This window comes from Rhinopithecus bieti, unplaced genomic scaffold, assembly GCF_001698545.2.
Source record: "Rhinopithecus bieti isolate Rb0 unplaced genomic scaffold, ASM169854v2 scaffold_10351, whole genome shotgun sequence".
Taxonomy (NCBI): domain Eukaryota; kingdom Metazoa; phylum Chordata; class Mammalia; order Primates; family Cercopithecidae; genus Rhinopithecus; species Rhinopithecus bieti.
The window spans coordinates 3,222,541-3,236,868 of NW_016806805.1; the positions used below are offsets into that span (position 1 = coordinate 3,222,541).

Here is a 14,328-nt window from a genome sequence, read left to right on the forward strand (position 1 = left end):
CAAAAAAAAAAAAAAAAAATGTGAGATTTATGATTCGGAAATTCATATGGGGAAGATCTGTCTACTCATAACAATTCTTCCATGATAAAAACTAGTCGGATTCTTCAGTAAGACCTCCCTTGTACAGACCTTCCTTCCTAAAGAGCAATACCAACCCCCACCCTTTTTTTGGTGTAGTAGAGTTTCAGCAGACTGGAATTCATAATTGGGGAGTCTGCTGTCTCATATGACAGATGACCTTTCTGAGTATTTTCTTAATTCAGTTTTTTGGAAGGCTAATAGTGAATTTTAATAAACTTCAATTTGGATTTCATTACTTCATACAATTAAGTAAACTGAAGTTTATCTTTGTTTTCCTGCTCAAATTAAGGGATTTAAATTTCTGGGTAAGTGTTTATAATGCCTTTTATAATGAAACAAATTGTTTCAATATTGTAGAAGAACATTTTTATTTACAATTATTAAGCAGACCTGCTCATTAATACATCTCTGCTAGGGGGATGCTCTCTCCTAGGCTATGTCTGAGTGTTATCTGACACAGTCAGTACCTGTTAAACTGTATTATTTTCCTATAATTTTACAATTTTGATTTCTTGTAATTTTGATTTTTCCCTATCTCATACTCATTTTCCTCAAGGAGATATGAGTTCCTAGTACTGAATTAGGAAAATCTAAGTAATTCCATAGTTTAAACATATAAAAGGGTTAATAGCCTATTTTTTTCCAGTTAAAAATTTAGTTTTTTGAGCCAATATTTCTTTGTAGATGTTGATGAGTGCGAGCGGCATCCATGTGGAAATGGAACTTGTAAAAACACCGTTGGATCCTATAACTGTCTGTGCTACCCAGGGTTTGAACTCACTCATAATAATGATTGCTTGGGTAAGTACTTCATTCAGTCCTTTATTGCTTCTATTTCATTTCCACACAATGTGCTGAAATAAAAAACAAAACTAAAGACCAAAAAAAAATTATATTACTAAAATTGCAAATATGTGCCAAAAGATACATAATATCATTGACTGGTTTCTAGTTAACTGATACCACAGTATTGGCCTAAATTGTCACAAGACAATATACTCTTGAACCCTTTTGTCAATCAACCAATCAATTCAGGAAAAAAGGTCATTCAGATCACAGTAAACATATTGGGACTGATTTATGGTTTGGGGTGTTTGTATTCCCTTAATGAGATCAAAAATAGACCATTGTCTCAATGTTATTATAAGTATTTCATTTAAATCCATTCTGGATTATTTACATTCAAGTACCAGTAGCCTCCTACTTCCACTTGTCATGGCTTGACATTTCATTTTCCATCAGCTTTTGAAGCCAAGATGCCTTCCCCGGCCCCCCCCCAAAAAGAAGAAGTGACTAGGTTTCTAGATTAGCCCTCAGAAATCTCTCCTCTGCGCAGTACAGGACTTTAGCCTTTGGCCCACAGCAACATACAAATGTGAAATGGAAACCGATAGTGAGCGGGAGAGGGTCCTGAAGTAGTTGGAGGAGAGAATAAGAGAAATGACAGCAAATGTTTATTCCTTGTTTACCGCGTGGCAGGAACTGCATGGGTAGTTTACAGCATAATGTGTTGTATTTCGCATGGCCCTGCAAGGTATGTGGAAGAACTTAGGTTTTCTACCATTGTGGGACTATATCAGAGCTCATCCCCACCTCCTCATTTAACCCAACATAAGTTCCTCTCTGTTTTCTTTATTTTTCAAAATTCCACAATTGTGAAAAAAAAATAGAGCTAACTGGACATTTTATTCAACTGCTGCCTTGTTGACTAGTTTCTTAGAGCCTTTGTACAGTCAGGGAGAACTAAAAAATACGGACATGGCTCTGATCAAAGTACAATCTTCAAACGACCCAGGAAATTACCCAAATGTAATCAACCCTAAACTTAAATGAAAACTTAACAGTTAGTGTCTTTTTTTTTTTAAACTATGTATTATATCAGCAATTCCAGTGTTTTTAATATCATTGATTTTCCTGTAATAAATAAGCTCATTTATTTGTTCTCTGAATATGGTCAACTTGGCTCCAGGTAAAGTATCTGCAAATTAGGCAATCAGATTAAATCACACATATCCCCAGCCTGTAGGAAAATAAATATTTTCAGTTGGAAAGAATGGAAAGCTTCACCTTAAACCTTGATTTTATCTGGTTCTAAATTCATGAGTTATATTAATATCAAAATGAAAAAAATGTATCTTTATGGTTGAAAAATAGTAGGAATCTATGGGATCCTATTAATTAAATGATCCTTATGGTATGTGCCATTTTTCTCTGTTGATGAGGAATTGTAATGTGGGATTTCTTATAAATGCAGTAAGTATGTTTTTGAGTAGTGACCTGTGAAACAATATATGTGTTAAGAGCTCTTTCTGAAAAATGGACTCCTGTTTGCTTACAGACATCGATGAGTGCAGTTCCTTTTTTGGTCAGGTGTGCAGAAATGGACGGTGTTTTAATGAAATTGGCTCCTTCAAGTGTCTGTGTAATGAAGGTTATGAACTTACCCCAGATGGCAAAAACTGTATAGGTAAGTATCTAAATAACAAGCAGTCTTTATGGTGATTTTTTTTTGTTTTTTTTTTGTTGTTGTTGTTGTTGTTGTTTTGGTAAAATGATTATGTGTACCTCCCCTCCTTTCACTTAAGAATTCATTAATATTTTGTTTAATCATCAGATCACATGATCAAGATAAACTATGATGGAAAATTTTAGTATAAGGTATCAACAATGGGAATGTCTCATAGGCAATGTTTTCACTGGGCACAGAGCTTGAGGCTGTCCATGTCTTAAGAAAAGTAGGCAAAGGAAACAAATCAAGAAAATTAGCCACTTGCCAAATAGGAAATATCCAAGATGTCAGAAGAGTATCTCTGGGAATATGTGTTCATGGTGACCCAGTAGATCAGAGGACCCGAGTTGAGTTCATATTAATATCATTTGGCAGACAGATAAATGTATGCAACAATTATCTCATGCTTAAATTATTTTTTCTCTTCTTTTTCTCTAAAGACACTAATGAGTGTGTCGCCCTTCCCGGCTCTTGCTCTCCTGGTACCTGTCAGAATTTGGAGGGATCCTTCAGATGCATCTGTCCCCCAGGGTATGAAGTAAAAAGCGAGAACTGCATTGGTAAGACTAACATTTATTCTGAGGCCCACAAGTAGCTCAGTATAGTAAGACATGGTGAAGACTCTGGAAGCATACTAAGTGCCAACCATTGCAAGCATGCTGACCTAAAGAATTAAACATATAGCTGCCTACATCTCTTTTACTGAACCATCAGAAATGATGGTGAGAATAAAAAACTTGGGGATGTAGGATTTTTTCATCACCAGAAGTCTAATGCTAGTCAAAGAATTTTCAGCATATGCTAATCTTTTTTCCAAATGTCAACAGAGACTTTCAGTGAATTTAAAGAGTGTCTACACAAATTGTAATCTTTGACACCCAGTTTTAAAACAGCTATTAAAGGTGTCTAGAGTCTTAGAAATGTGAAGCAGAAAAATCTCGACAATGCTGTTGAGACATTCTTTTCCTTGGGAAGGCCTCATGTCAGAGCAGAAAATATTAATCCATTTGTCATAACAGATGTTTTTCTGTTGAAACTCTTCCAGCACACACGAACTCTGTAACCACATCAAAAGTGGGTCCCCGAATTGCCTAGTGGACATGATGAAGTCCCACCTTTTTTACAGTTCACTTTATTTCACTTTTATACAAATTATTTTTTACAGCCTCGTTGAAATTCAGAAGCACCAGCATCTTAGTGTGGTTTTTCTAACATGAAAAGATGCTAAGGATTTTTTTTTGCCTTTGAGTTATCCAATTTTTTATAATTCTGTCACCCTTGGCAAGATTCTACCTAAAGATATATCATTCTACTGTTCATATTTAAGGGAGTTAAATAGGGCAGAAGGAAGCAGTTTACTTCATAGAATTTAATTATTCTTCAGACCACATAATTAGATATCATGAGTATCACCTAGTCATTCTGATTTGTATAGTTCATTATAAGATTGTCTAGTGTTTTTAATACTTAAAATTAATAAACAATAATACTAGAATCATCTCAGTAAGAAGTTTCTTGAAAAGTTTAAGATCCTGTTGTTCTTCCATTTTCTTTCCTCATGCTCAATCTTGGTTCTTCTTTGTCTCTGTGATCCTTCTCTTTATGGAATGCTAATTAAAGTAGTGTGTGAGCCACTAGGAGGGAAATAGAAATACACATGCCTCCTTGTATGAGGCAGTCTTGGCTACCTTTCCTCTTAATGAAGGTATGGATATATTTTATTAAGATATCACATATTATTATTTATTAAGTTTCAGAAATATTTCCTTTTCCTTTATCTGTCATTAGCAATGACACTAGTTTGCATCTCTGAAAAAATGGTTCTAATTTATTACTTTTTTTTTTTTTGAGATGGAGTCTCACTCTGTCACCCAGGCTGGAGTGCAGTGGCACTATCTTGGCTCACTGCAACCCCCACCTCCTGGATTCAAGCAATTCTCCTGCCTCAGCCTCCGGAGTAGCTGGGATTACAGGTGCCCACCACCATGCCTGGCTAATTTATGTACTCTTAGTAGAGACGGGGTTTCACTATGTTGGCCAGGCTGATCTCGAATTCCTGACCTCAAGTGATCCACCCGCCTCAGCCTCCCAAAGTGTGAAAAAAGGTTTTTTAATCAACTTCACTATAAGAAGATTTTCTTCAGACTAGTATCTTTTCTACCAGTGTTTCCCAGATGACATTCTAACATGACCACACACACACACATACATCAATATGTGTATACATACCCTGCACAGATATAAATTCATTCCTACGTTTAATGGGTATTACAGTGAACATTTGGCACCTTTCTAGGTGCTAGAAATACAGGAACATCATCTTTGCTTTGGGGTAGCTTGCTACCTAAGGGGAGAGACCTATTTTGTAAATAAACCTGTTTTGTGAAGACGTCCTTATAATACAGTGTGACAGACACTGTACTGGAGGTCCATTCAGGAGATGGGAGCACCGCAGGAGGCTAGGGATCATTGTGGTAGTTATGAGAGGGTAGCAGTTCAAGAAAGCCTGTCACAGAGGATAGATGATTGTCTAGGTCACTCTTAAGTGTTGGATAAGAATTTCCTGATCATCCAAAGAAAGAGAACAGAAGAGGCTATTTGGAAACGTAGGTAGCATGAGCACAATAAGGAGCATAGAATGGCTGGCTCAGAAGACTGAACTCAGGCCTGCGGTCAGTGTGGAGCCATTGCAGGAGTTGTTGTGTTTTTTTGTTTTTGTTGTTGTTGTTTGAAGGGATGAGTTGGTTTCTGCAGTTTTTTGTCATTTTATAGAAAGGTTGTGATGACTCTTTTGTTAAACTTCTCCCAACATGAACTGAGAACTTGTATGTGCCAGATACCGTGCTAGGAGCTGAAGGTTCAACAGCGAGCCAGACAGACATGCTGTGTCCTCATGGAGCTTACATTCTAATGTGCCTGAAAAGTAATATTTTTTTCATTTGGTTAAAACATTCCATTAAATAAGTACTTCCCACAAAAAATGACGAAAAGTCACTAGTGAGGCACGCATGCTTCTTTATTTTAAGGAAGTGTTCTAGGGAAACGGGGAAATGATAACTCTGTCAAAATATGTCTCAGCCCTCCAGTTCCGTAGGCACAGGTTTTCAAATGTTATCAGATGGACGTTTTAGAAGGGCACCCCTGGTGGCAATGTGGCAAGAAGACAGGGAGATGTAGACATCAGTTGAGAGACTGGTGGCAAATGATGATGGCTGTGGAAATACTGAGAAGGTAGAACTGGCTGCCACATTCTGCTTGCATGTGGAGTGAAAAAAGGAGAGAAATAGGGGTGACTTGGGGATCACAATTTGGATTACTGAGAGAGAGGTATCAGGGAGACGGGGACCAGTTCGTAGAACATTTGGCCACATGGAGCCTGCAATGCCCATGAGACGTGGAGTTGTTCATGTCAGGTAGGCAGGTAGACATACATACACCCCTAAAGATCAAAGACAGGAAGGTGGACATGGACTTGGGACTCTCTGGCACATGGTTGGTTGAAATCGAATATAACTTTTGACTTCTGAAGCAATAATAGTTTATGAATAGATTAAACATACAACATAATGTCATCTCTCATCTGAAATATCAACTGGCTAGTGGACTATGAGAGTATGGATAGTTGTTTATTTTCAAGTGTTGAATGACTAATAAATACTCCCCCTGTTCTGCAGATATAAATGAATGTGATGAAGATCCCAACATTTGTCTTTTTGGTTCCTGTACTAATACTCCAGGGGGCTTCCAGTGCCTCTGCCCCCCTGGCTTCGTACTATCTGATAATGGACGGAGATGCTTTGGTAAGATTTGGAATGACTTCAGTGTCACAGTTCACCCTTAGAAACTTTAAAGCTGTATTGTAAACCATCATGCTGGTATTAGTCCTAACAAAATACATGTCTATGCTAAAATATATCTGCAAGTTAAAAATTTAGGTCTCAAACATACGCAGTGAACAATTTTTAAGGTGTATTGAATTATTGCCACTGTTTCTACATTTTATAAATTTTTTAATAAAAGAAAATTCTTATTCTGATTTATCAGTATGACTATGTTAATTTTGTTGTTGGCATAGCTTTTTTATATATTGGTGTATGCGTTGCTTTTGGTGTGATGTAACTTACTGAAAGTTACCTCAATTGTTTTTCTTAGGCTATCATGCAACAGTGAGAAAAGAGACACTGTGGAAATCATTTTGATACTGAGCATGATTTCTCGAATTTCCTTAGCACATTATAAAAATATTTTAAGCATATTAAAAAATTAAATAATTTTGTAGCCAGGTCAATCTAAATTGGCAAATGAAATCAGCAGTTGAAGATTTCCAGACCTGTCTTAACTTTTGATCTAGTCTGCATCGCGTGTTCTACAACGAGAAATGTTCTGTCCAAACAGTGTTACAAAATAATCCCATCTGTAATGTTTGCTTTTTTGATTAGATACTCGCCAGAGCTTCTGCTTCACAAATTTTGAAAATGGAAAGTGTTCTGTGCCCAAAGCTTTCAACACCACAAAAGCAAAATGCTGCTGTAGTAAGATGCCAGGAGAGGGCTGGGGGGACCCCTGTGAGCTGTGCCCCAAAGATGATGAAGGTAAGAGCAATGACATCAAACAGCACTTTGTGTACCAGTTTTTGAATATTTGCCAGAGTGGCTTTAACCAGGTAATTTATGAATATTTTGAGGGTGAGGTAATCTCCTTGCATGTAAGTTTTGATGGTTCATTGAATAACCTAGCCTGAGAAACTTCTTTCAGCTTTTGAATAAGACACGTCTGAGCACAGGTGGTGTTACCCTTTTATTTCATTGCCCACCTCCAAGGTTAGTATTCGTTGCTTTCAGAAGTATGAATTTGAGAGGTCCAAGGCAGGAGAAAGAAGGGAATGGAAATTATATTCCGAGTTGCTGCAGGAGTCCCATGTGGGCATTGTATCGCAGGCTGTGGCTCTCAGAATGTTACATTAAATTCTCAGAAGCTGAGTCAGCACAATGGCCCTTTATAGGAAAAGATCAATAGCCTCAGATCTCGTTGGCACCCATAAATTATAGGATAAATCCCAGCAAACTCCAGCTGGCTTGGCCTCTAGGTTAGGGATAACTTCTGAGTGTGATGGGCAGGGAAGGTCTCTTTAGCTGCTTAGCTTTAAATGAGCAAACAGAAAGAACCAGGAGCACTGAGCAGGTGGCACCCTAGAAGGTGGCCCTCACTAAATATGCTTTTGAACTAAATCATAAAAATAAAAGACTCTTGTTATAGACAGCTTTGTAACAGAAACATAAGTATAATTTCATGTATATTGTTCATCCTTTCTTAAGTTCTCCGATAATTTCAAGTCTTCAATAATGGAGAATTTGTATTTTTCTTTGTAGTTGCATTTCAGGATTTGTGTCCATATGGCCATGGAACTGTCCCTAGTCTTCATGATACACGTGAAGGTGCGCTTTGATTTTATTCCTGTATTCTTATTTAATACAAACGTATTATTTTACATTTATTTTATAACTCATGCTAACTTTTCTATATAATGTATAGTATATTGTACTTAATGGACATATATAACCCTTATTTTGTATCATATACATTATACGTATATCGTAAGACTATATCGTGGTATATGAAATACATTACATATTTCTCTGACAAAAGAAGTATTTACCATTCTGTGTTGAATAGACATACACAGTATTGGCATATCTTTTCATTTATTTATTTATTTATTTATTTATTTATTTATTTATTTTGAGATGGAGTCTCACTCTGTCACCCAGGCTGGAATGCAGTGGTGTGATCTAGCTCACTGCAACCTCCACTTCCTAGGTTCAAGTGATTCTCCTGCCTCAGCCTCCCCAAGTGGCTGTGATTACAGGTGTGCGCCACCACACCTGGCTAATTTTTTTTGTATTTTTAGTAGAAATAGGGTTTTGCCATGTTGCCCAGGCTGGTCTTGAGCTCCTGACCTCAAGTGATCCACCTGCCTCGGCCTCCCAAAGTGCTGGGATTTGCAGGCGTGAGCCACCACGCCCAGCCGGCATATCTTTTTATATGAGGAAATTAACGGGCAGTTCTATATTTTAGATGTCAATGAGTGTCTTGAGAGCCCGGGCATTTGTTCAAACGGTCAGTGTATCAACACCGACGGATCTTTTCGCTGTGAGTGTCCAATGGGCTACAACCTTGACTACACTGGAGTACGCTGTGTGGGTGAGTGTTGGCTCCACATTATACACTTTTAAAGTTCTATTTTATTTCTCATATTCAGTAAAAGGTCTCTCAGGCACCCTGGGTGATGTTAGGATTTACAAATCCAGGATAAATAGCTAGTAGTGGCACCTTCTTCACCAGTCTTACATTTTCCAGTCAGACCTGATTTATGTGAAGATGGAGTTACCAACCTCTGTCTTCAACCAAACATACAAAATCTTATGTGTCCTAGAGACATACAATTGCCAAAATCTCTCATTGGACATGAAATCCATTTTACTCTATGTTCTTCCGTGCCTGCTTTTGAAGCAGAGGACCACATTCTTCTTCTGAATTTGTCATCTTTAGGGCAAGTATTGCTGCCTGGGGGCCAGAGCATTGCACACTGATCCTTCAGATCCTCTGCACTGCATAACAGCCAGCCAGCCAAGGCCCAAGGGATGCCAGGGTTACGTGTGCCCTTCTCAGATCCTGGAAATGAGTGAGGGCCAAGCGTGGGTCTTCCTGGGCATGCTCCTGTTAAACTAAAATGTCTTTGTGGCACTTTCTTGTTATTCTTTTTCAGATACCGATGAGTGTTCAATTGGCAATCCGTGTGGAAATGGTACATGCACCAATGTTATTGGGAGTTTTGAATGTAATTGCAATGAAGGCTTTGAGCCTGGGCCCATGATGAATTGTGAAGGCAAGTGATCTATGTCTTAAATATTACTTCTTCTTGACATAGAAAGTTTTTAATGTCTTGATATTTATTTATATAGTTTCTGATATTCTGCTGGTGAGCATATGGTGGGCTTTTTTGTTTTTTGGGTTTTTTGTTTGGTTGGTTGGTTTTTAGTTTTCCTTTAGTACAGTTACAATAGCTGCTGTAAAGCCCTTGTCTGATCATTCCAGCATCTGGGTCATCTCAGGATTGGCATCTCTTGATTGTCTCTTCCCTTGAAATGGAGTCACGGTTTCCTGCCTTTTCAGTATATTGGTTAATGTTGGATTTATACTCTGGATATTGTGAAAGATATGCTTTGAAATCAGTTATATTACTCTGAAGAATATTGATGTATCTGTCTTAGCAGACAGTCATCTCTAGTAGGCACAATAGCAGACTCTCAGGCTTGAGAAGGGCGATGGCTCATCTATCAGTTTGTTAAAACTTACTCACTAGCATTCTTGATTTTGCCCCACACATGCATAGTACAGTCATGCCACTTGAGCTGACTGGATGAAAAACACATAGTGTTTCTCCTTCCCTGGCCTTCTTCTTTCCAGGGTTCCCCTCTCTTTAGCAGACTTGGTTGCCCTAAGATTCCCTCCCCTGGTTCCTCTGGATGGAATCTCAGAAAGTTTCTACTGGAGAGTTAGCTACCAGATGACAGCACTGCCAGGCCATGGTCATCTGGAGGGTAATTTCAGAAAGAAAGAAGCCAAATCAATGTGAAATTACTCCCTACTGGTTGTTTGCTCTGAGTTTCAGCTCACCACTAAAACTTCAGGTAGTTTTATATTCTTCCCAGAGCTTATAGCTGTTATTTTTGAAAGATGAGTTTGTTAGGTACTGAATTCTGCATACCAGATGTGTAATAAGTTCTACTATTCGATTGCTTTCTGTATGACCGCCAAGTAAATGACATCAACATTTAGTTATATAAATAATTAGAACTGTAAGCTGAGCACATGCCTATCCATTTCTTTGGTCAGACATCAACGAATGTGCCCAGAACCCACTGCTGTGTGCTTTCCGCTGCATGAACACGTTTGGGTCCTATGAATGCACGTGCCCGATTGGCTATGCCCTCAGGGAAGATCAAAAGATGTGCAAAGGTAAGGCCACAGACATGGGAGTAGTTCGAACCTTATTTGTCATGCTGGAGATACATTTTAATAATTTTACAGTTCTCAACTAATTTCTTCTAGAGCTTTACAGAAATATACATATGACAGCATTTTGCTAGTGGATTTCCATACCTAGAGAACAAGACACATGATGGTATTTTTGTAAAATCAAGTCAGAGATAAGATGGGTTGAGAAGCCCACTATTGTCACACTCTTGGATTCTTATTAAAGCAAAGATTGCCCTTCCCTGAACTTCTTATCACTATGAGCAGTACTGAATCTTACTCATCTGGAATATAGCCAGTAGCTGACAATGGCTGGGCTTCTCCTTTCTCTGTCCCACCATAAGATTACATGTTAAGTGTCAGAAGACCACACCTATGACTTAAAAGTACTAAACTACAGCTTGCTCCAGATAATTTCCTATTTTTGTTTTTTGTTCTAGATCTGGACGAATGTGCTGAAGGGTTACATGACTGTGAATCTAGGGGCATGATGTGTAAGAATCTCATCGGCACCTTCATGTGCATCTGCCCTCCTGGAATGACCCGAAGGCCTGATGGAGAAGGCTGTGTAGGTAAGCAGTAAGGGAAGGTGTCTGCTTATGTAATGCCTCCACTCCCAGCCTACTTAATGGCACTACTCCCACCTCATCTTAACTGCAAGCGAACTATTTTTCCACATGTGTGAAGGCAGTGGTACAGCTAGCTTTCTTCCATCTCAGGGTCTCTGCTAATATAACAGGTTCCGGATTGTGGCATTTGTGCCCTGCTCAAGAATACCTGCCCTTTTGATTTTTCATATTTTAAAGAAAATTGTAAATAAAACTATATGTGTTCTGTAGGTACATATGTAACCAAGTAAATATGTAGAAAAACGTTTAAAAAGATAAACTAGGGTGGTTCTTTTATTAATTCGTAGAAGGAATTACTGCTAGGGAAGACATTGAGATTAGAAGTAACTAGTCCGAGGTGATTTTAGATTTAAAATCTGTCAATTTTAATTTTTTCTCAAAAGAGTGAGTTTCTGAACTATTCTGAATTACATGTGTCATATAAAAAATAATATGTGCAACAAATTATAATTGGATTTTTTAGTTTCTTTCTTTTCTTCGTTAGATATTTCATTCAAATACAGTACTTAATAAAGTTAAAATAGACCTACATAGATGTAGTTATGCAGTGGTCCGTTCAAAAACACTATTCTTCCAAGATCTATTATCTCAGAAGATTAACCTAAACTCCTAAGTCATAACGTGTGTTCCTCCAAGTCTAACACAGGGCAAAATGCTAATAACTATGTATGGAAGAAAGGAAATCAGCATTGTTAATCATCCTGTCTTCTTACTGTACATGAAATTTATTTTCATTTATTTCTCTTTTAATTTGTTTGAATGAAAATAATGCATGTATGTGCTGTTTAATCAGAGATTGGCTAAAATACTTAGAAATGTGTTTTAATTTTTGGGCATATAAATTTCTTATTTTTATAACTAGCTGAATTTTATATTATACTATCTTTATTACATTTGAAGATGTGTTTTCGGGGTGGAGGGAGTAAGCACTGTGATCAGATTAAGAACACAGGTTTCTAGTTGTGGATCTGTCATAAATGATCTAGATGACTTGAAAGTGATTCAGTTCCCTGTTCTTCAGTTACTTCATCTGCATACAGTGAGAAACCTAGTCTGCGTGATTTATAGGAGGGGTGGTGGCGTGTTTTGGGAAGGGTGTATCTGCTCTAGTTCTAATATTCTATCATCCTCTGAACTTACTTTTTCAAAGAAAAGACCCGGGGCAGAATTCTACACTTGTATTCTTTTCATTGTTAAACAGCACTACAAAAGATACAGGTTCTGAAACTTTTCTGATCCTCAAGCTTTTCATTATACCATGCTGACAGCTGAAATGTCTGTCTGAAAAATTTTTTTGATCATCACAATACTCTTTCTAGAACACTTTCATGCAAACAATATGTTTTCACAACTGGCAATGCCAGTTTAAAACAGCAAAATATTATTACAAACAAAAGTATTTACAAAAGTCAGGATGAAAATAAAGCCACAAAAACAATCAATAAAAATGCCAATGCATGAAATTGGAATCAAACAGAATTAGCCAAAAAAGTCGATTGCAACAGAAACTAAAAGCATTACAGTTAAGGGAATTAAAGTTATGCAGGAAATCTAAAACCTCTTTAATGAAAACCGTAAACCTAATCAGAGACGGAAACTTGACTATGCAATATATTATGCCTCAGTAATTATTTCTTAAACAAATAAATGAATCAAGAAATCTGATAAGTAGAACATTGTTTTACCAAGATCATTAAATTTTCTTCTTTAGACTTTGGCAGACTGTCCCAATTTTTGAAAGTTTATCCAAACATCTTTGATTAGAAGATCATAGACATAAGCAAATGAGAAAAGTATGGAGTGTTTTTGTAGAGACTCATTTCTACACTGCAGTGTGAAGATAGGTAGACACAAACGAGAAAATACTGAGATGCTATTTAATTATCAACAAACTAGTCTCCTAGACATGGCAGCTGCCAGAGGTGAGGCAGGAAGAGGAGAAGCAGCAACTATCAGAGATTCTAAGGCTTTTAGAACTTTATCAGAGACACATGACTCCCTAAATTACCTGGAAGCCCGAGCATAGTGCCCCAGGGATAGAGAGCATGACAGATTTGGTGAGAGGATGTTCATACAACAAATATGAATTGAAACTACACATTAGGCCCAGTGTAGCACCTGTGACCTGCTACACTATTTTTCAGTGAGTAGCTGAACTGGAGAAAATTGTTCAAAGATGAATAATTACACAAGACCAGTGTAGCTGAAGTTTGTGCAGGAGAGTGGCATGAAGTGGGTCTGAAGGTAGGCAAATGCCTTGGAAAGGAATTTGGTTTTATGCTCAAAGTGTTATGGCAGAGTGACTTGGAGTATGAGCCCTGGGGATGGACTATAAATGTTAGCAATCTAGGTTCGTATCTGCTAGCTGTGTGACCCTGGGCAAGTTGGCTTAAATATGTGCCTCAGATTCCTCATGTAAAAACAAATAGGAATTTTGAGCACAATTTCATAGGATTATTCACGTGAAACCCTTAGTACAGTGCTTGGCATAGAGTAAGATTTCAATTAAGTATTAGTTGTTGTTATTTTCTATTTTACATTTTTAAAGATATCTGGCTGCCTTATAGGTAATGGATTTTAAGGAGGTGGTAGCAGAAACAAGAGTTTCATTTAGGTGACCGTCTTAAACATCCAGGTGAGAGAAAAAGGAGGCTCAGATTAGGGCTACCGTAGTGTGGAAAAGGAGTGGACAGATTCAGAAAATGTGTTGGAAATAATCAACAGATTGGATTGCTGATGGATTGATTGAATATGTATAAAAGATAAGTCCCAGGATTTTTGCTTGGGCAACTAAAGTAAATTAGCTTACTATAATAATTTACTTGATGCTACTAGTAGCTGATATGGAAAAGATTGTAAGAAACAGATTTGGTTGGGGACACAGAAGAATGAAAGTTCTATTTTGGTTGTGTTCAGTGTCAGATACGTACTAGCTTTCCAAGTGGGAATATCAAGTCAGCAGACATATTCATGAGCCATAGATGTAAATTGCTAACAAATAGTGTTTGAAAAATTATGGGATTGACTGAGAACACCAAGAGAGAGATCCTGGAGAGTAGAAGGAGCAGGGCT

The 14,328-nt window shown here is 37.6% G+C and overlaps 1 protein-coding gene across 1 annotated transcript in view; it reads left to right on the plus strand.

Annotated features, from left to right (window-relative positions):
* The window catches only part of FBN2 (fibrillin 2), a 135,883-nt gene that overhangs the window by 96,545 nt on the left and 25,010 nt on the right, over nucleotides 1–14,328 (plus strand). Inside the window, exons 36-45 of the mRNA XM_017877579.1 lie at nucleotides 766–882; nucleotides 2,420–2,548; nucleotides 3,031–3,150; nucleotides 6,265–6,390; nucleotides 7,030–7,182; nucleotides 7,960–8,025; nucleotides 8,666–8,791; nucleotides 9,357–9,476; nucleotides 10,487–10,609; nucleotides 11,068–11,199. Of these exons, the coding sequence (XP_017733068.1) occupies nucleotides 766–882; nucleotides 2,420–2,548; nucleotides 3,031–3,150; nucleotides 6,265–6,390; nucleotides 7,030–7,182; nucleotides 7,960–8,025; nucleotides 8,666–8,791; nucleotides 9,357–9,476; nucleotides 10,487–10,609; nucleotides 11,068–11,199 (1,212 nt within the window). The remainder of the gene's footprint in view (nucleotides 1–765; nucleotides 883–2,419; nucleotides 2,549–3,030; nucleotides 3,151–6,264; nucleotides 6,391–7,029; nucleotides 7,183–7,959; nucleotides 8,026–8,665; nucleotides 8,792–9,356; nucleotides 9,477–10,486; nucleotides 10,610–11,067; nucleotides 11,200–14,328) is intronic.